This window comes from Macadamia integrifolia, unplaced genomic scaffold (genome assembly GCF_013358625.1).
Source record: "Macadamia integrifolia cultivar HAES 741 unplaced genomic scaffold, SCU_Mint_v3 scaffold766, whole genome shotgun sequence".
NCBI classification, from domain to species: Eukaryota; Viridiplantae; Streptophyta; class Magnoliopsida; order Proteales; family Proteaceae; genus Macadamia; species Macadamia integrifolia.
Window position 1 is genome coordinate 80,871 of NW_024870535.1, and position 22,029 is coordinate 102,899.

Consider the following 22,029-nt stretch of genomic DNA (forward strand, 5'->3'; position numbering starts at 1 on the left):
GTTTTACCCTTTCATTCGTATGGATCCACTGATATGATAATGATCAAGAATCAAGATCAGTCAAGGCTCATACCAATCCGATTTAATCCAACCACAAGATTGAGATGCTAACATATATCATAATGGTGCTATCAAGGTTATAGAAGCAAGGGAAAACAGGTTCAGGTTGTTGGAAGATCACCTGTTGTATTGGTTTAACAGTTTTTGATGAGTTATAGAAGCAATGGTTTCTTAGTCCAAAACCAAACCAAAATTGAACCAATTCTTTTTTAAGTTTAGAAATACCCCCCCCCCTTTTTTTAGGTCTGGCAAACAAGAGATTTTTTAAAATAAAATAAAAAACGTGTCCAGGCCCATTTACAGAGACAAGTAATTGAATTTAAACCAACTGGACTGGCAACCAAAAAAGATTCAGGCACTTTCTCATGCAGATTCTTTGGTCACAGTAATCTCCTACATACACATGAAGATATTCTATCTTCTATCTCAAACTAGTGGGACTTGCTTCTCCAATCCACAGGGCTCAGGCTATCCAAATTTTCAGTGAAAACTCTCCATCCCTGAAGACATCAAATTTTCTCTGTAATAGTTGAATTTGTACACAGTTGGCTCCACAAGCTTCATTGAAGACCTTCGATTACATTACTTGTTGAGCGTAGCTTAAACAAGGAGCTCCATAATCAATTTTGAAAAAAATCAGAATATCCTTGATGACTTTCAAATTTTCTTATGTTTACGTATACCACCTCATTCCGACATGTCATCAGGCAAGTCACCATGATCCTCGGTATCCTCAGTCACTGCATGTGGGAATAATTCTTGCTGGGGATAAATCTTCTCAAAAAGCTGCCAAAAAGATCAGAAGCACCAGAATAACAATCAACATAAGGAATACAAGCAGCACGCTAAGAAATTGACATGCTCAATCTATTGTATATAAGCTAGATTGCAATAGCCAGGAACACCCACCACTTATGCATAACATAAAAAAGAAACTAATATTACTATTAAGGAAATGACTCAAGATTAATTTAATCTACTGGGACACTGAAGCAGTTGGGCCTCCTTATTTGCACTGTCCGAGTCCCAGAATCACTATACTGAAGCCCCCCCCCCCCCCCCACACACACAAAAAAAAAAAAAAGTCTTTAGAAGTCATTCAGTCAATCCCACCGAACAACACATGTACACATGTACACATGAAAAGTAGAGGCAAGCAAAGTCAAAGGCCAAGCCTCAACAAGCAAAGGGGGGCAGCCATGCCAGTCCAGGCAGAGGAACCCTAGTGCGACACTAGGGTAACCACAAGAATAGTCATACAAGGGAAAGCATAAAAAAAAAGGGTGACACTTGGGTATCTAATGTTTAGAGAACTATACCTAAGGTACCTCACATTTCAAAAACTATGCTTGGGATACCATTTTTATATTTCCAATTTTGCCCAAACCACTACATACAGAAACACCTCGTCTGTTGCCGCCACTAATGCAACTACCTGCCACTGCCTCTTCCACCTGTGCACCCACCATTGCGTGCTGCTCTGCCTCCTGCTGCTGCATCTCTCTCTCTCTTCCACAATTCCCACAACCCCTCCCTCTGCTCCCCATCCTCCGCAACTCCCACAACACCCCCTACTTTTTTTTTCTCTCTCCTGTCTCCCACACTCCCCCGTTTTTTCTCTCTCCAGTCTCCCCACACTCCCCCGACTAACTCTTTATATCTCTCCCACCGCTTTGTTTCACTCACCTTCCCTGCTTTGTCTCCCCACTTTCCCACTCACTCTCTCCCCTGGCTCACCTCCACCTGCATCTCCCCTCCCTACTCCTCCCACTGTGGCCTGTGGGTGAGTGTCATGGCAGATAAGCCAGAGAAGAGAAGCTTAGAACAGAGAGGAAAAAGAGAGTCAAATATAATATCTATGAGCAAATTTAAGAGAAGGTACCTCAAACATAACATTTATGGAACGTGAGGTAACCCAAACAAAATATTTATGAAACGTGGCGGTACCCCAAACATAATTTTTGAAATGTGAGATACCCTAGGTGTAATCTATCCTAAAAATGATAAGAAAGGGAGCAGTTTTTGTAGACTCGCCCACAAAAAAGGAATCTTCAGATGGACACCTAGTTCTGCCATGTGGCAATTTGGATGCTGCTGAATTTTGTGGACAGGAAGATCCCAAGGTCCCCCTACTCACATATCAAGATGCAGACAAAAAGTGTTGGCTAAGTGGTAGAATAGAGCTTTGAAAATCCAGTACCAAGGGAGGGTGCATGCCAATATGTGCACAGATGAAAAATATATGGGAAGTGCTGATAAATGGTATTGTATACAATTTTTTAAATACATAGAACAGAACGAGAAGATAATTTGTCTCTTCTGAAGAGGGAAGAACATGGCATTTATAACAAATAAATTTGGTCTGAAATTTGACACATGACCATCTGTATCATTCCCTAGATAACTAACTGTCAAAAGTGCCAGTTCTTAAGTAAATATAATTGAGGTCTGCAACCCCCTCAAACCATTCAAAGGTAATGCATAAATATAGTGGTCCAAAATCTAAAATAGTTTTATTAAGATCAATCATTTCAAAAAATTCCTGGAGCTACATGTCTTCGTACACGAATTTGAAGTCTGCCCCGGCACACACCCCCCCCCCAAAAAAAAAAAAAGAAGGCAAGAGAAATAAGTAAATCATCTACCATGCAAAGTCAAGGCTATTTTAGGGATAAGGGAGCAGGCAATGGGTGTGAGTTGGTAAGGTTTTAACGGACAAAAGTAGGTAGATGGATGCTGGTCATGTGGTCGAAAGAGGCTGGTGAGAACTTGAACAATAAATAACGCATAATCGATCTCAAATCAGTAAAGTCAGCAAGAGATCAATAGCAACAAGATCACAATATAGGACAAACATAAGTCGATAACAGAAATGTTTTTCAACTAGCCTTGTTTTAGTATATTTTTATATATGAAAGAAGAAACAAGAAAGGATATGACCAAGACTTCACCACTTGGACTGCGGGAATGGAATCACCACCATACCCAACCTATTGAATCACCAACGTTAGGTGTGATTGGAATCATCACCAATCAGGCTGTTGTAATCACCACCAAGCAGAAGAATGCATTACACATCAAGACACCACACAGGCACACACCATAGATATATATGAAAGGTTGGAGTGACTGAAGTTAAAGAAGCTTGGAGAAAGATGAACATAAGCGAGATACCAGGCCTTGAAGTTCTATTAGGATGTACTCGCCACAGATAGCCCAACTCTTACTAACACTACAAGCACTTCTAGCAGCTCTAGAAATTGCAAACGATAGACATCGAAAGCCTATAAAACAACAAAACCATAGACCAACAATCCGACCAAATCCAAGGCTCAAACAAAATATTTAAAAAATAAAAATAAAAAATAAAAAAATTCAAGGACTTATGCTCTTCCCAAATCCTTTTGACCCTAGGTACATCAAACATTTTAACTTAATCAACCCAAATCCTAAGAAATTTACTCCATGGGCCCCACAGACCAAAAAACCTTAGAAAAGCTAGCTAAATTCACCTAGAAGCCTGCAACAGTATTCTTCTCCACAACAAAACCCTCAAAATGGATAGAAATAACCCAACCTCGATATGAGCCTGAATAGGGTTAACAACCGTCAACCTATACCTGCTACCAAGATGCTAAACAAAACTCACTCCCAGCCCTCCCACTTAACCTGTGTCATAGCCTCATAGGTACCAACCCTAACAACATTCTACTATTAGATAAATGTCGACATGTATTAACTGATATATAAGACTGTAACAGGAAACTTCTATGAACAATGATAAGTTATTTCCAAGGAAGGAAGAGAAGAAAACAAATAATGCTTCATCACAAATAGCCAATGAGAGATGTCCTCACTTCCACAAAAATGTAGTGCTTTGTCACTCTGTCAGATGAAGATAAATAAAACCTAACTTGATTGGCATCAAGACTCGTTCACAAGCTAAATATATGGGACATCATCCTCCAAGATATCATCAAATAAGGAAACATGTAAAAATAAATGAAAAAGGAAGTTCTTATAAGAACCAACTATAAGATACCTTCATTGTTGATTCTAGGAGGTTACTATAATCCAGTTTTCCATCTGGCATAGGGCACAAGTTGATTGCCTCCGATGAACCCTGTAATTACCCAAGGTCTCGATCAATGAGTACAAGTAATCAAGCTAATTGGGTCTCTCAAAACCAAAAACAAGAGCAGAATCAGGAAGTTTCCATTTATACATATACTGCACAAAAGTCTCACATATTTTCTCAAAATCATTGAAACAAGGAACAATTGGAAAGTATGGTTTCAGAAAACCTCAACCTATGTCCAGGAAAAACAAGAGCAGAATCAGGAAGTTTCCATTTATACATATACTGCACAAAAGTCTCACATATTTTCTCAAAATCATTGAAACAAGGAACAATTGGAAAGTATGGTTTCAGAAAACCTCAACCTATGTCCAGGAAAAACAAGAGCAGAATCAGGAAGTTTCCATTTATACATATACTGCACAAAAGTCTCACATATTTTCTCAAAATCATTGAAACAAGGAACAATTGGAAAGTATGGTTTCAGAAAACCTCAACCTATGTCCAGGAAATTTTGTTTAGGTCTCTCTAATGAAAAAAAATATATATATAGTTAAGGTTAGCCCGGGCATTCCTCAGTGGCACAGGCATGCTGCATTGGAAGCACATAAAGATCCTTGAACGATGAAAGATGCATGGAAATAATCTACTACACATTCCACAATAATAGAATTNTTATAAAATTCCTATTTTACCCCAAAAAAACGGATACGCGTTTAAAACATCCGTTTAAAACGGATTCTTTTGCCGTTTCCCTTTTTTTCCGTATTGTATGGAAGCATACGGCAAAACGCGTTTTAAACGGCAAAAAAACGCGAACGCGTTTTAACTAACAGTGGTCCAGGCCTTGAAGTTCTATTAGGATGTACTCGCCACAGATAGCCCAACTCTTACTAACACTACAAGCACTTCTAGCAGCTCTAGAAATTGCAAACGATAGACATCGAAAGCCTATAAAACAACAAAACCATAGACCAACAATCCGACCAAATCCAAGGCTCAAACAAAATATTTAAAAAATAAAAATAAAAAATAAAAAAATTCAAGGACTTATGCTCTTCCCAAATCCTTTTGACCCTAGGTACATCAAACATTTTAACTTAATCAACCCAAATCCTAAGAAATTTACTCCATGGGCCCCACAGACCAAAAAACCTTAGAAAAGCTAGCTAAATTCACCTAGAAGCCTGCAACAGTATTCTTCTCCACAACAAAACCCTCAAAATGGATAGAAATAACCCAACCTCGATATGAGCCTGAATAGGGTTAACAACCGTCAACCTATACCTGCTACCAAGATGCTAAACAAAACTCACTCCCAGCCCTCCCACTTAACCTGTGTCATAGCCTCATAGGTACCAACCCTAACAACATTCTACTATTAGATAAATGTCGACATGTATTAACTGATATATAAGACTGTAACAGGAAACTTCTATGAACAATGATAAGTTATTTCCAAGGAAGGAAGAGAAGAAAACAAATAATGCTTCATCACAAATAGCCAATGAGAGATGTCCTCACTTCCACAAAAATGTAGTGCTTTGTCACTCTGTCAGATGAAGATAAATAAAACCTAACTTGATTGGCATCAAGACTCGTTCACAAGCTAAATATATGGGACATCATCCTCCAAGATATCATCAAATAAGGAAACATGTAAAAATAAATGAAAAAGGAAGTTCTTATAAGAACCAACTATAAGATACCTTCATTGTTGATTCTAGGAGGTTACTATAATCCAGTTTTCCATCTGGCATAGGGCACAAGTTGATTGCCTCCGATGAACCCTGTAATTACCCAAGGTCTCGATCAATGAGTACAAGTAATCAAGCTAATTGGGTCTCTCAAAACCAAAAACAAGAGCAGAATCAGGAAGTTTCCATTTATACATATACTGCACAAAAGTCTCACATATTTTCTCAAAATCATTGAAACAAGGAACAATTGGAAAGTATGGTTTCAGAAAACCTCAACCTATGTCCAGGAAATTTTGTTTAGGTCTCTCTAATGAAAAAAAATATATATATAGTTAAGGTTAGCCCGGGCATTCCTCAGTGGCACAGACATGCTGCATTGGAAGCACATAAAGATCCTTGAACGATGAAAGATGCATGGAAATAATCTACTACACATTCCACAATAATAGAATTTGCTTAACAAGTTGGAACATAAGAGCATTGAAAGTTTACAAAAAAAAAAAAAAAAAATACGGCAGTTGGTAAGAAACAGACCGTTGCCAATTCCTGAATATAAATTGCATTCCACATCAAAGTGGGCCTGGTTTCTCCTTCTGTATCCTCAGTTTCCTCAGAGGCACCACCTTCAGAGTTCTTGGAAATGGGAAGTGGAAAAAGAGCAGTCATGGCTGCTCCTAACAGCCCCTTTCCTTGAGAAGCATCATCACAAAGAGCCGAAAGATACAAAACAGACCTGAGTGGCAAGAAAAGCTAAAGTAAATGATACTAAATTCATAGTAACTTCTTTAAATGGCATGATCGAAACAAAAAAGACAAACCATTACCCAACATTCCATGCTAAAGAGGGCCCAATCATCAATTGGTGGCCCGACCTATCCTACATTGGCTTGAAAAAGACTTTCTAAACAATGAGTTGAGCTAGGTTTCTACATGAGAAGGTGAAAAAGTGAAAGCATGGTTCAAAGACAGTTTCTCTCTGAAGCTTCAGGCAACTGAATCAATCAAGATACGATTATGCAAATGAAAGTGCCTTTGTCTGTCAGCAAACTTGACACAACAGAATAATATCATGGATTCAGATAGGATTCGAGACAAAGCAGGTTGCATTTAGGGCTTGAATTTCCTGGAGCAAGAGCTTAACAAAGGCTTCGTTTGTCTCAACGGAAAATATTTCCACAAGTTTGACTTTCAATTATGGAAGTTCATTTATATTTCTTTTTCATTTGCTCTTTAATTAAACATGACAAGGAAGAACATTTAGGAATGGTTAAATGAGGAAAAATAAATTCGACATATGATGGGGTTAGTGTCCTCCATAGGTTGTAATTATATCATGGATCAAGATGCCAACACTTCTTTCATAAAATAACATCAAGACATTTAAAATGGAAGTCTTTTCCAGAATATTGTATTGTGTTCCAGTAATATAATATTTTTTAGACCAACAGAATTTTCCTCTGCATTTAAGCAATTCCTGGAGAATGTTTTCCATTAAAAAAAAATAAAAAGAGCCAAAGTGATTCTCTGGTTAGATTCAGTTGGAGTGATGGTTCGCCCAAGGTGCATCCCCTCTCTCCTAAGTTCTAGAGGTGATCAATAGCTTGGATGGCCATAAGCAGCAAGCGGCATTCCATTGAAACAAAGGTCAATTTGATAATCATTTTTTGAAAAAGTTAGTACATACATCACATAGATCAGACAAATTTAAGCAACCAGTCATTTTATCATATGATGCTTAAACATCCTTCCTTCATCTCAAAATCATTATACACCACCAAATGGAATTAACAGCTCAAACACCTCTTATTTTAATGTCGGTGAAATTTCACTAAAATAAAAATAAAAAAGGAGGGGGGGGGGGGGACAATGCTTTACATGCCCTTCACTCATATGCACACATCCACTTTGCTTTACATGTTTTACACTACGATGCCTTTAATCATGAAACAAATTGATAAAACACACTGCAATCAGTTTTATCTCGTGTATCCGACATTTGAGTTTTTCCTATACATGGACATAGTGGTAACATGCATGGGATGCATGGCCCATATTATCCATGTCTATCATATAGAGAATAAATTTCCATTCTCCAATAAAATTGCCGCAATAATTTAACCATGACACTTCAGAAGTTGTCAATTAACAAAACAAAAAATCTAATGTTGTTGACTTACAAGCCTGAGGGACAAACAGCCATGTTGCTACCTAACTGGAGGGCTCGAACCGATGTCACTTGCTCAGGGCACAAAGCTGCCAGGACCGAAACAACTATCAATGCTTAACCTTGTCTTTGGAATAAAAATAGAAAAGCTAAGGCAGACAGGATCTTACATCTAGGAGGAAATACCACCAGCAAATTTGATAAATCCGGCTTTATGGAACCCCTTATAATGCATACTCCCCTGGCCACTTTTCCTTCAATGCCTTCCAGACAAGAAACTAAAGAATATTCATGCTGTAGATTTGAGGAAGGGGGCAACAATGCCGGTAATTGGATCATAAAGGATGGATCCATAACCAGTTCATGACTGAATAAGTCCTGGCCAGATGCCAATCGAACACCTTTATAATGCCTATTTTCCTGCACAAGTTTTCAACAAAAGACAGTCTGGATTTTAGTTACAAAGATTCAGTAGCTGTCAGAACCAAATTGCAGATTCTTAGTAGAATTTACTGAAAGCTTCTCAAAGAAAAGTTAGAACAGATAAAACCAAGCCTGGCATCAGCTGCAACAACGAAGAGATCATAGAAACAGTTTGCTAAAATATTTGAATAGAAGGAAGAAAAGTGGCACCAACTTTTAAGTTTATGTACTAATGTTGTATAGCCAATCATAGTTGTCACGGCGTCAAATCGATCCAAGGCGGTGGAGGGGTGGCTAATCGATTTGGCGATGAATTGCCCATTTTGGCGTTGCCATGGCGGTCAAATCGTCCATGTGTCATTTTTTATTTTCCCTATTTTCTAAAATTATTTAGTATGCTACTTTTTTATTTTCCCTAATTTTTAAAGTTATTTAGCATGCTACAAGCCTAGAATATATACCCTATAACATATAAAACCAACAGTACTATCCATTATGAACTCCTATGGTCCTATTATCCTACAAGTTACAAAACAGAGTAACAAAGTATGTCAAGTGTTAACCAATAACATTAACATGATAACATCAAGTATTCAAGTTATAATTTATAAAACGGAGTAACAGAGTATGTTAAACAGTAACATTAACATTAAGTATACAACTATACAAGTTGTAAAGATATAAACACTTGTTAAACAGTAACATTAACATATATGTTAACCAAAAACCATTAGAACAACATCAAAATCCAAAAAAAAAAATCAAATCAGTAGTCAGAAGCAACTTAACAAGTGATCCAAGAAAGGATTAAAATAAGGCAGTAAAACAAGCAATCCAATACTTCGATTCAAAACTAATTCTATATTTCTATCTATGATGTTATGAAACATTAACCATAGAAGAAGGAACAGAGAAGGAGAAGAACTGAAGAAGAAGAAGAAAAAGGAGAAAGAGAAGCAGAGAAGAAGAAGAATCAGAATTCAGAAGCAGAAGACAAAGAAGGAGAAGAGAACTGAGAAGGAGAGAAGAAGAGAAGAAGGAGCAGAGAAGGAGAAGAACTGAAGAAGGAGAAGGAGAAAGAGAAGCAGAGAAGAAGAAGAAGAAGAAGAAGAAGAATCAGAAGACGTAGGAGGAGAGAAGGAGAGAAGGAGAGAAGGAGAGAAGAAGGAAGTCAGGAACAGAGAAGGAGAAAGAGAAGCAGAGCAGCAGACTAGCAGAGAAGAAGAAGAATAAGAAGCAGAAGACGAAGGAGGAGAGAAGGACTGAAGAAGAAGAAGAAGAAAAAGAAGCAGAGAACTGAGAGAAGAATAAGATGAAGAAGTCGAAGAAGAAGAAGGAGAAGGAGAAAGACGTCGCAGGCCCTTAGGCCCCTTACCTTGGTCTTCCTGCAGGAGAAGGAGAAGAAGGACGTCACTCACAGTCGCAGACGGAAGCTTCGAGGGTTCAGGTTCACTGCCAGTTTGCCGGAGAAGGAGAAGGTCACTCGCAATCGCAGGCGGAAGCTTCGATGGTTTTTGACTTTCAATTTGAGAAATTGATAGTTGAGACTCGAGAGACTTAGAGGGTCTCTTTTCTATTTCACCTAATAGCAAGTAAAAAAAAAAAAATACAAAAAGCGATCGATTAGTATAATAGGCGTGCGATGGCATTCATGGCAGCGACCATGGCGGCCGCCAATCGTGACTCCCATAAATCGTTGTACTGCTATGCCCTCGAATTTCCGCCTAGACGCCAAATCGCCGCCTAGGCCACGCCATGACAACTATGTAGCCAATTGGGTAGTTATTAAGAAGTTATTGCTGGATAAGAAGTTATTAGGAAGACAACGAAAGATGTTGGAACTTGTGAGATTTCTACCATTCTCTGCAGCATGAGTGATTCCCTGCAAACCTTGGAGTGAATCCAAGCTAGTGAGAAGCTAAGCCCCTTTCTCTTCCATAATTCTTCTCTCTTAGGCTACGACCCTCTCCCTCTCCCTCTCCACTATTCTTTTTCTACCAGTCCCCATTTTCCCACTTTTGGCTTAAATTATAGCCTCAAAAACAATGGAGATTCATCAATTAACAGCAAGGCACTGAGGACGCATTCTTTGTAGTTAGGTAGTGACTTAGCACTTGATCACAGCATTCCAACACTTGGAACAGCAAAGGAAGGTATTGACCATTTTACCTATCATGTATCCTTTATTAAATTTCCACGAATCCTAGTTGGAAATTTTTCATCATTTATGGCTGTTGTTAGATACTTAGATCTGATTTTCTACATGTATGTTGTGAGTTTTGTGTTAGTAGACCTTCCCAAACCTGTCCTGTACCAGTGTCACACAAATGTACATTCATATGCAAGGATAACCTACCTGGACTATTTTTCTTATTCCCCCCCCCCCCCCCTTTTTTTTTTTTGGGGGGGGGGGGTAGTGGGGGGTGGGAGTGGGATAAATCTAACAGGACTCTAGAATTCACCAGAAGATCAAATGTGGCTTCATACCTTGTCAAGAAGCACAGATGTCACTGGCATGCGCATGACCTGGAAAATAGAATTTTGTCAGTTTAGATAGTTAATTCCCAGATTAATCATTAGCAACAAAGAAAAAAATTTGCTATAAAAGACAAGAAAGGAGTTTCAAATGAATAACATGCCCTGCAGCAAATGAGTTAAACCCGCAAAACCTACAGTTCAATACAAGAACAGACATAGTAACTAAAGAAGGAAAAGGGGAAAAAAAAAAAAAAGAATGGTAATGGCTATACATTTGATTAACTAGCCATCATGACCTCACACATAAGCAGCTGAAGTGAAGAAATTGTGCAGAGAAAGAATCCACAATTACCATCAGTAAACCTGTTAGCAAACACATTTTTTTTTTTAATTTTGGACAATTTCAAACACTAGCTTATTTTCAGCTTTGACCTTCCTCAAATTGGGCCTAGAATAAAAGCAAGCACTACTGCCTCGATTGGGTGTCTGCCACACTTGCAAAAAAAGCGGCTCACAAGAAAGATTGTGTTTTTAACTACAAGTGGAAAGATGTTCTATAAAACTCTGCCAGATAGAAACTTCAGTCTTCAGCTTCATGAATAACCATGGGCCACAAGAAGTAAGGTGTCAATTTGGAACCAGAACCGGGACAATCCGAATTAAATTTGGTCCAAATTCAGTTCTAATTATGGTATTTTAATTCGATTTGGTTCCGGTTTCAGCTTTGGAACTGTCGGTTCCAACTGAACCTTTTAACTCATTAAATAACCTTGAGAGTTTCTCACGTCTTTATTCCATTATTTTAGAATAAATATAATAGGGAAGGGTTTTGAGAGGAGGCAACATACTGACAAACTTACATGGGCCGAATGGACAATGTTCTTTTTTCTATTAAAATAATATAAAATAAAATACAAATGAAGAAAAGACAATAATCAATAGGAAGAAAAAACTAATACAATACATAAATACTCTCTATTTGTTTCAAAATTCAAATGCAATGATTAGAAGTAAAGTTAATTCCAATTTCCAAAGTAATAATAAAAAATTTGAGTATCTAGGGTTTCGAGACGCTTCTTCATTTTCGACCTAATATAATACTTATTATAATTTCCAAAGTATAATAAACTCAGTTCCAATTTTGACACTTTTTCTTCATTCTATGGAGTACCTGGGGTTTCATCTCCTGTTTGGCTTTCCTTCCCCCAACTATGGCCAGCTGAGACCTTGGGTTCCTTCTCTAATGGCAATTGTCGACTACTTGGGATGTATGAAGATGGATGAGCAGATTGTGACCAAAGTTGCTACTTAGATGAGCAGATCTCTTGATTTAGGGGCTTGGTTGGGGCTGAAACTCTAGCCGAGTGGATCTCTTGTTAGGATGGCCTATTTGTGGTTGAAATCCCAGGGATTTCTCTCAACTCTGTGGAAGTGCTATAGGGTCAATGAATGACTGTAGTCAAAGGAGGAAGCGAAGGAGTGGAAAAGGGTGGAGTTGGAAGTTCTCCATTCTCAGTCCTCGGAGGAGTTGTGACATAGGAGGGCAGCTGGGGTGATTCGCAGTGGAGTCCTGTAGAGATGATGGTGACCCAAGGAACCAAACTGGAACCAAAAACATTCGGCTTGGCTTGAGTATGCAATTTTAAAATCGACTCGGTTCTCAGTTCGGTTATGGTGCACACCATCACCACTTTGAACTAAACCGAAACCGAAAAACTGGAACCGAGCCAATTGACAAGCTTAACAAGAAGAGAGAAAACAGACAGGAAGAGTCATAACAACGACTGCAAAAAATGAGGGTACATTACACAGTTGTTATGACAAGACAAAGCGCAATGATAAATCCAGAAATTGTGTCCTTTCATTATCAGGAAAGGAAAGATACATTAGAAACTCTAGGCCCATCAAGAGCACAACAATGTAACAGATAGTGAGTCCTCTAGGGTCCTAAATGACAACTTTTTCAGTATAGATGTGAAGTAAAAGTACCAAAGATTCCTGTCATGTCAATTAATGTAGGTGTGCAACTCAGGTTAGCTGGCTAGGTTTTTGAAAACACAGGCCCAGCCTGAGGTAACTTAACATCAGGCCAGCCCGGTCTGGCTGGAAAAGCTCAACAAAAACAATTATAAATATATTCACTGGGAGAAGCTGTAACAAAGATTCAAACTAAAATTTACGGGTGGGCTCGGGCTTTTCGTGCCCAAGTTGCATCTTTAGTTCAACGCTCTCAAGTGATTTGGTACAGATTACAAAGAGAAGATGTCTTTCTTAAGACATTCAAAGGCAAAATTCAGAAAATGTGTTACTCTCATGATGCATATCCTTACCCCAGTCATCTGAGCAGTAGTATCATCATTCTAGAGTCTACCAACAAAATCCCAATTAAGATCATGGAAAAGTTGAGAGCTAATATGTGGAACATGATGCATAAGGGCCAATGCAATTTTCACTCTATAAACTTGTGGACTTGATGTGCAGATCTTATCCTTTGAAAAGTCATACTATTATCAAGATGCAACCACTATCAGTTGGTACATACCCATGCACTAGGCACTACCAAGTCCAAAAATGTTTTGCCTTGTATCATCACATTGCCCATCCCTCACCCATCTTCATCCTTCAAATATAGAGACTCCCAGCTACCATCGAGCAACCAAAGATGGATAAGGTATCTAATGGTCAGTATGATTTACTCCAATATTCAGTTCATTTCCAAGAAAAAGGAAAAGATGGCACCCAGCAGTTTTTAACCAACACCATTATTGTATAGAATCACATGATTAGGTAACAGAAAATATATGCATGCACAGTGTAATACAAAGAAAGCAATGGGAAGCATAAAATTTATAACCAACCAAACTGAAAATAATAATAATTAATGGAAAAAAAAAGATTGTAGACAGCCCACCCACATCCCCTTTTGTGGACAGAACACCTAGTTGTGACACATGGAAAGACGATGTGGCAATTTTGACTTTTGGATATCTAGGAAATGAACTAGATTAGCCACATGTCAAATTTCAAGCTAAAACATTTATCCTCCCTTGTATGTCCATACATCCCCTGATGGTTCATGCACCCTTTGGGCAATCCTGAATTTTCCAATGCTCTATTTTATTCATAAAAAATGTTCTATTTGCAACGCGGAAAACTCCATTTGTGTTGAAATTTGACATGTCAGCAGGTGACGTTGGGTTCTATTTGTCCACCAAATTTCAGCTTCATGACTTCATCTATTAAAACTATTCTCATCAGTGGCTTATAAGAAACGCTTATGACTTGCTCATGTGAAATAAATAAACAAAAACAATTAGGAGTGTTATGCAAGTTAAGGACTTAAAATGGTCAAGGAGAGAGCCAAAAAGAGAGGGGTCAGGGGTTAGTAGGGAAAAGGTAAAGAACTTGTAATGTGATGGAAGAGACCATAACAAATAGAGTATGACAGCAGAACGAGACTCATGTAAGAAACATTATGGAGTTTGATATAACATAACAGCAAGAAACAATTTTTTTGACATGCTTATAGACTGAAAGACAGGTAACATTATAGTAGAAGGACCTCTAAACCAAATTGATGAAAAGGAATTCTTCCACCTGACACCTGAGGTAGGTCGAAACCAAGACCAAAAAAAACTTACATAGAGGGCACCTTTAACAGCAGCACGACGACAAAAAGCTTGGGGCAGCTCCCCTTGGCCATAAATAGGATAAATCATTGCCCCCATTGCATTTTGAAACCTGAAACGAAGTAACAAATATTCAGTGATGCAGTTCAGAAGAACAAGAAGGTCAGCAGCAAAATCTGCCATTGGACTGGACGAAAAATGAACTAATATGCTTAATCCAATGGGTTATATGAACCATGAGCTTAGTATTTGTGGGTTTACTATTGTAATGGACCAATTCAATAAGCCCAAATTATTAGGGATTTAAGGCCTATACATGATTACTGTCAGCTTCTACTTTAATAAGTTGTATTATTTATTTTTGTATTGTATCTAGAAGCTGGACACGTGTCCTACATTCCAGCCCCTAGTTTCGATTTTGTTTAAGTTCTAAAATGGTTTCTATTATGAAGAAGACTTATGTTGTAAGGGATTCTCCCTACCTATATAGGGGCTTCCTGTTAAATTTATTTCATCGCAGTTATAAATATAGAGTTGGGAATCACACTACCCCAAGGATTTGAGAAAAATTTATCCTTGAGCTTGTGTCTTGTGAGAGATAGAGCATGGTTCTTTGGGATTTAGAACTTCTCTATTGTGGGATGCAGTAGGGAAACCTTGGTGGGATGCCAGGGCTGGAGTTAGGTGAGAAGCCTAACAGATCCTTTCTTCTTCTTTTCTTCTTTAAGGTCAGATCTACTCCTTCCCTATAACTGCGCATATCAGTTTCCTTCTTTAACTCTGTTTACTCTTTATTATTCTGTCCATTAACATCTGTTATCTTCTTTAGTTTCCTTCTTTAACTCTGTTTACTCTTTATTATTCTGTCCATTAACATCTGTTATCTTCTTTTCAGTTTCAGATCTTATCTTAGGGTTGAAAGTGAAACCACCACCAAACTAATCCATCAATCTCCTTTAAGGCTGGCAGCTCTTTCGTTTTCAAATTTTGTTACTAGTTTGTATGTTCATCTTAATTGCTACTTTGTTTTCCGTACTAATTCCATACTTAGTTTCATTTAGATAAATTCCACTTACTATTCTCAGTTCAGCTACTGATCCTGTTGTTTCTAATTCTGGAATTCTGTTTTCAGCCACTTTCTACTTTAGTGAACCACTGATATCTCTTAATCTAGCCATTGGAATAACCTCTAATTTTGGGGAACCCTTCCTTTTGTTCATCAGGCCAATCGACCAGAACAGGAACCATATCAGAGCCCTCTACACCAGGTTGCCGGTTTTCTCCATTATAGATTATTGTCAACCTGCTGTTCTGGATCACTGCTGGTTATTCTAATCACAGCCTTTGGCTAATTAGATAACCATTATTCAGATTGCAATAGCAAAAACTAGCAGTCACACAGGTAACCACAACAGAAATTACAGCAAATTAACCACAGTGGAAATTATATTTCTACAGGATACGGTCAAGCAGCCATGCAATATCTCATACTATTAGTGAGATCATACAATTATCTGTGATTTTGAAGATAAATCACTGGTTAAACAGGCAACAGGATGATGAAAAGAGCATCAAGACTGACCTGCCAACTGATGAGGAGTAGAGAGCTAAACTCTGTACTACATCTTTTGTCTTGAGAAGATGCTTAGAGCCATCAGGGTCATCTTGATCATAATCTGCCATGGCTATTGCATAAAGGACAATCCTATGGGGATTAAATGTAGCAAGTTAGTGAGCAACAATTTCAAAGGAGATATAACAACAAGCACACAACAAAGAACAAGACTCGAATACTTCCAGAATAGTGTGAAGACCAGATTGTTTTGTGATATTATGAATTCAAGAATGGCTGCAAAGGTGCGGCCACTTTAATCTTACTAAGGTGATACAAGGTCGTTTTATTTAATTGTAGTTTCATTTTTCTTGTACTTCGATTTCTTGTATTTTAATTACATAATAAGTTCAAGCAACCCACGCAAATCAGAGTATCAGCAGGCTAATGAGCAAATTGAGTTCAAAACAGTCACATATTTCATTACATCTATACGCATTGTATAATAAAAAGGAATTAATTCAAACGCTTGATGCGCCCAATTGAAGCTGAAACCAATTAAGAACATCAAATTTTTAAAGTTTAAACACCACCGAAAACGAGACTCCTAATTATTAACAGTTACTAGAAACGAGAACTCTTACTAACAAAAGAGACAAGGGCGAGGCGATGTGTACGATTTAATCTTCGGTGGCAACCGCTGCTTCTTCAAGAACGCAACAAAGGGACTCTCCAAATCCTCCTCCGAAATCCTCCCACGCTCTTCTATCCTATCACCATCAGCAGACACCGGTCGAAAATGTTCCTGGACGAGCTTAAAAAACCTCATCAACTGGTTCTTCTCCGTCAATCCAAGACTCCGGTCTTTAAAAATCGCCGCACGAGAATCCGGCACAGTTGACAATTTCCCATCACCGTCAAGTCCGTAGATGAAAGTCGTATCAATGCTCTTAAACTCCAAGCAATGGCCTGCCCCGGATTTCAGTATCAAATCAACAGCCGAATCGGCACAGAACAGAACCCTAGGTCCCGAGAGATCCAAATTGAACTTTCGCGCTGGTCCAAGAGATTCTGGAGATACGTGAGAGGAGATCTCAATGTCGGAGTATAAACGACGGGGTTTTAGATTGACGATAATGTAATCGCCACCATCGTTGACAGTGGAATCTTCTTCTATTGAGGACGATGATAGAGAGTTGAGGTGAGAGGTGAAGAGGTCGAGGGGGAGAGAGGAGAAATGACTGCCGTAGAAAGAGTTGGGATCCAGGTGGAGGACGGATTTACCGGCGGCGGAGGCAGCAGAGGCGATGATGGACTCCGGCAGTCCGGTTCCGACGACGATGAGGTCGTAGGTGGAGGGATCTATCGAGGGGTACGACACATCTGCGGACTCATCATCAGCCATGGCGACGATGACGGAGGAAAGACAAGGAGAGACAATTTCGCGGGATCGCTTGAAAGGGTAGAAAGGCAAGTCCACATTGGTCGTTACTTGTGTTACAGTTTACGCTTTACCCATTGATGCGATGAAACTCGAAAGCGGCTCGACCGTGGTTTGTTTAGTTGGCAAAAGCGCCGAGTAAAACTAGCTCGAGCTATAGAGTCTTACCCCGAGGATGTGGAGAGGCTGTTTTCACGATTTGACTATCAGGTTAGTGAGGTCATAATATTTGTATCTTACTCTTGAACCAAGCGTGCCACTTAGGGAAAGCGCCACCCCTTGCCATGTATATTGGCATTTTTTCGGCCAAGTCAATAGATGCAATGGAACGGAGTGTCATATATAGGGGACCAACATGATGAGGGAAGATAGAGAATATGAGAAGGTGTGTATTACTAGTAATGTGTACATTATTATTATTATTTTTTTAAATTCCATTTAATAGTACTTTTTATTTTTATTCTTTAATTTTTGTTCTCAGTGAACACTTCCACGGAAGTGAAACATGCTTGGTAAGAAGAAGTATTTTAAGTAAAAATAATTAAACATAATTGGAAGGACATGAATATATATATATATATATATCACAACTAACTATGATGGAAAAGTAAGGCCTTGACACAAGGGCGACACTGCTTTTCAGGATACCTTACCCTTATAATCTTTGTTAATTAGGGTTGTGACAGTGAAAAGATAGTGGGATGGATGTCTCCAAATTTTCATTAGTTTTCAAGATAGCTAAATACAAGTGGTTAATCCTCTATGTTGACTGCTTGGGAGGCAATTTACCCTAAAAAAAGAGTTAAAGAAAGAAGGTTTGTGTAGGCTGCTCTTGTTTTGATTCCTCAACACATCCCTCGCTAGAGCTTCAACTTCATTAGCAATGTTCAAATGCTTCACCACAAGAGACCAGCTGCCCAGAGTTGTAAGTACCAATACTTCTTGTTAAGGATGTGAATTTGAAACCGAAACCGTTTACTGAAATCAAATCATACTGGTTACACCAAAACTGTAAAACCATTTATTTAAATGGTTCGATTTCGGTTTTAAAATTGAAACCATAACTCGGTTTTGGTTTTAAAATTTAAATTGCTGATAAATCGCTAAACCGATTAATATATACTTAATGAATTTAAATCATTCAATGTTAAGTTTACATACATTTCAATCAAAAAAATTAAGTTTACATCAAATAACTATTAAGAACAGCATATAACAAAAAACAATTAATTAAATTCAATGTTACAATACACATCCATTTCACTACAAAATTTCAAAGGTAAAGAAGTTGTTTGGAGAAAAATTTGGAAAACATAAGAAAATCGTTTATAAATAGTTTCGATTTTAATCTATGAAACCGTTTACTAAATGGTTCAATTTTGATTTCACCTAAAAAATCTTACATTGAATCGAACCGAATCAAACCGTATATACTGAAACCAAACCGATTAATAGCCTTACTTCTTATTATAAATGTGGTGGAAAAGAGAAAAAATGGGTTTTACTGTTTTATGAAATTCTACTTAAAAAGGTGTATCTAGTATGTGAGGCTCTCGTCAAGTCTGACATAATGTATGCAATATTATTATCTTGTTTCATAGAAAGGCTAATTCAAATCTACAAGCACTAGGTCATAATGGAAAAACTTTACAGTTGCATCGAGGTCAACCTCTGCTTGATCAAATTACCCTGCAGATTCAATATTCGTGATCTCCAATGAACAAAAAAAAAAAATCCAAGTTTCAAGTCACTTCTGCTCATCTTGAAGTTGCCAATGAAAGTGGATTTTCCAAAGATTATTTCTCAGTCTAACTCCAACAGTGAAGTGCATTATATCTATGGGTGCAAGCAAGCATCTTGGATGACTTGGTGGATTATTTTTGTTGTTAAGTATGTTTATAGAGAGACTAACATGCCACCTGATGCTCCATCCAAATTGCTCATCACCAAGGTTTAAAACACTAGGGATCGGTTATGGGATATCAATTCTAATCGGAATCATTCCAGAATCAAATAGATTCTACAAAAATAGTGATTGAAATTGGTGAGAAAAAAATTGCAATCAGAAAGCATAGACCCCATCAGAATTGGAAAGGGCCAATAGATGGACAACATTCTTTATCCCTAATTTATTTTCTCACTTATTTTGATTTCTTGGGTCCTATCTGGAATTTTTTTTCTTCTACGGTGGAAGTGGGTCCTAAGTGGATATAACCTTTATTCAAGACAATCATTAGAGTAGAGTGCAGATTTGTCCCCACATAAATAATGTGGAAATCCTTTACCTTACTTGTACAACATATGAAGAAAGTTTCTCGCAACTGATTATGGTGACTATCTATTCATCCACTATAATGTGATCCCAAGATTGGACCATCATGGGAATAATGGCGGGCCAGTTTCATCATTGACTCTTACCCCTTTTTATACATGATAAAAAAATGCCCTTCCACAAAGTGCGAGAACGCTCCTTCATAGGATGAGTAAAGCTCGACAGGCTGATTGGAAAATTAAGGAAATGTGGAGTGATGATCCAAATCTAGGAACTCTATTACAATCACCTAACCCCCCTCTCATGGCCCCTATGTACCCTTCCTTTACTTTTAGATGTATATAACTTAGCTACTAAAGTGTGTTTTAAATTAAGACAAGACAATGAGAGTGAAATATGTAAATTATTGGGTGACTACTACTACTATCACCCGTAACCCCCCATGCTTGCTGTCTGAACATGGTTAACTTTTGTGATTAATTAAAGTATCTTTTTTCTCATCAAAAAAAGAAAAAAAGAAAAATGCCGTTCCACAGTTCAATTCTCAATGCTCATTTTTTGTGCTTAAATTGTGCTCTCTTCACCATGGGTGAAGGAGAAGGAAAAGCCATAAATCTTGATGGGATGAAGAAAGATTAACAGCGTTGTTCCCTATGCCTTCTCATAGTGTTTCGTGAAATGTTATCTTTGGCCCCCTATGTGTGCTTTGGTGGATACCCCATGTGCGCTGCCCCATTAGAGGACGTAAGGAACAACACCACTTACGACATGGTGCCTTCAACCTTTGGATTGGGGGAGAGAAAGTGGTGTAATTACTCTTCTGCCACTCATTCCCAACCAATGGTTTAAAGGCACTACCATGTATCATGGAAAAAAAAAATCCATAAAAATAAAAGAAATACGTTAAAATGATTTTTATTAGACAATAAAAGTTTGGGCCTACAATAAAAACCTAGAGAAGATCAGAAGGTTGAAACATGCCTACATTCCTTGTGTCATGTTGGCTTCCAAATCAAGGGCAAATCAAGGGCACTTAGGCTTGCCTTCCTTTGTCTTCCAATTGTTATAGCAAGGGCATTCCTCTTTGTGTCCATATGTGCCTGAGGGAACACACAAGCATTTCTTGCAGCACTTGTTGCAGTAGAACAAGCAAGGCTTCTTGTGACTGGTAGCTGAACATCTATACCCACATGCCTTGGGGCAATCTGTACCCGAATTAATACCCACTTTAATCAATTAAATAATTTGATTATCACAAAAACATAATTGAAGAACTAAGATAAAATGAATCCCTTAGTCCCTTACCTTGTAAACGAACATTTCCTGCCTGCAAAATGAAAATGTTAAAAATAATTAGTAAAAGAGCATCCCAATGCACGAAGCTCCTGTTACTATAAAGTTTAATGAAAGAAAATAAGAAAAGAGAGACTCACAATTGCAACTGCCATGAGAAAAGACATAACGATCATGAGGAGAAAGGCATAAGGAAGACATGAGAAGCGAGCCATGCTTGCAGGTTTTGCAGAACACAAAGAAAGTAAGGAGTGGTCTTCCCCTTGTACACTTTATATAGTTGGAGAGTAATTAACCAACCATGTATGTCTCAAAAGCCAAAGGTATCAAAATTCTTTAAATCTTTTAGGTGATTCTTTAAATGCTATACTATTTATAGAAAACAAATATTCGGTTTTCTTATTCATAAAGAGGTACTAAAAATGAATAAAAAATAAAAGAAATTAATAAAAAAGTATCCTAGATTGTGCAGTCCACCATGGGATCTATTGATTGCATGCGTATATTCATAAAGAGTTAATTAAAATAAAAATAGAAAGGTAGATCTTTTCATAGGGGGCAAGTGTTCTGGGTAAGTTTCTACCCAAAAAAAAAAAGTGTTTCTTGGATAAGTGATTTCTGGGTGGGGGTCCGTGGGACACAGGGGCATGTAACCCTAGGTGAAGTGATTATTGTCTGCTGCGAGTGCGGTGGTGCGGTGAGCATCGAATGGCTGAGATGACATCGGCATGTGCCTTGATATCATTTCAGCCATCTGATGCTCGTCACATCGCTGCACTCACGGCAAATGATGTTTTCACCTTAGAAGGGGTACAATGATCATTTCGCACCCCTTATGTCTAGACGTAACCCTGTGTTTTATTCAGAATTTTATTTCCAAAAAACAAAAAAGGTAAAAGAAATTGTTCATCTACCATTGCTCATCCTGAATTTACTAAT

General features: G+C 38.1%; 2 protein-coding genes across 3 annotated transcripts; both read right to left on the reverse strand.

Annotated features, from left to right (window-relative positions):
* Positions 1-306: 306 nt before the first annotated feature.
* LOC122069934 (rab escort protein 1) lies at positions 307-17,588 on the reverse strand. Of its 2 annotated transcripts, none has more exons than XM_042634009.1 (9): positions 16,762-17,588; positions 16,115-16,237; positions 14,545-14,644; positions 10,913-10,951; positions 8,173-8,422; positions 8,016-8,091; positions 6,373-6,571; positions 4,103-4,183; positions 307-846 (listed from the first exon to the last, which is right to left on the reverse strand). In XM_042634009.1, exons 1-9 carry the CDS (start codon positions 17,487-17,489, stop codon positions 748-750), a joined length of 1,695 nt encoding a protein of 564 aa, XP_042489943.1. In that variant the 5' UTR covers positions 17,490-17,588; the 3' UTR covers positions 307-747. The 2 variants fall into 2 exon arrangements, with proteins under 2 accessions (XP_042489943.1, XP_042489942.1); XM_042634008.1 differs by lacking the exon at positions 4,103-4,183 and adding an exon at positions 5,848-5,928 and having other exon boundaries at positions 16,762-17,587.
* A 3,108-nt stretch (positions 17,589-20,696) lies between these two features.
* Positions 20,697-21,366, reverse strand: LOC122069918 (gibberellin-regulated protein 12-like). The gene is made up of 3 exons (XM_042633980.1): positions 21,231-21,366; positions 21,103-21,124; positions 20,697-21,002 (listed from the first exon to the last, which is right to left on the reverse strand). The coding sequence occupies exons 1-3, from the start codon at positions 21,303-21,305 to the stop codon at positions 20,821-20,823; spliced, it is 279 nt and encodes a 92-aa protein (XP_042489914.1). The 5' UTR covers positions 21,306-21,366; the 3' UTR covers positions 20,697-20,820.
* Between the last annotated feature and the right edge of the window lie 663 nt (positions 21,367-22,029).

Coding starts and splice junctions, on each gene's coding strand:
- LOC122069918 (XM_042633980.1), bottom strand. CDS start 21,305: ATGGCTCGCTTCTCATGTCTTCCTTATGCCTTTCTCCTCATGATCGTT. Junction 21,125..21,230: donor TTCTCATGGCAGTTGCAATT/GTGAGTCTCTCT, acceptor TTCATTTTGCAG/GCAGGAAATGTTCGTTTACA. Junction 21,003..21,102: donor AGGAAATGTTCGTTTACAAG/GTAAGGGACTAA, acceptor ATTCGGGTACAG/ATTGCCCCAAGGCATGTGGG.
- LOC122069934 (XM_042634009.1), bottom strand. CDS start 17,489: ATGGCTGATGATGAGTCCGCAGATGTGTCGTACCCCTCGATAGATCCC. Junction 16,238..16,761: donor TTGCCACCGAAGATTAAATC/GTACACATCGCC, acceptor TAATCCCCATAG/GATTGTCCTTTATGCAATAG. Junction 4,184..6,372: donor ATATTCAGGAATTGGCAACG/GTCTGTTTCTTA, acceptor GGGTAATTACAG/GGTTCATCGGAGGCAATCAA.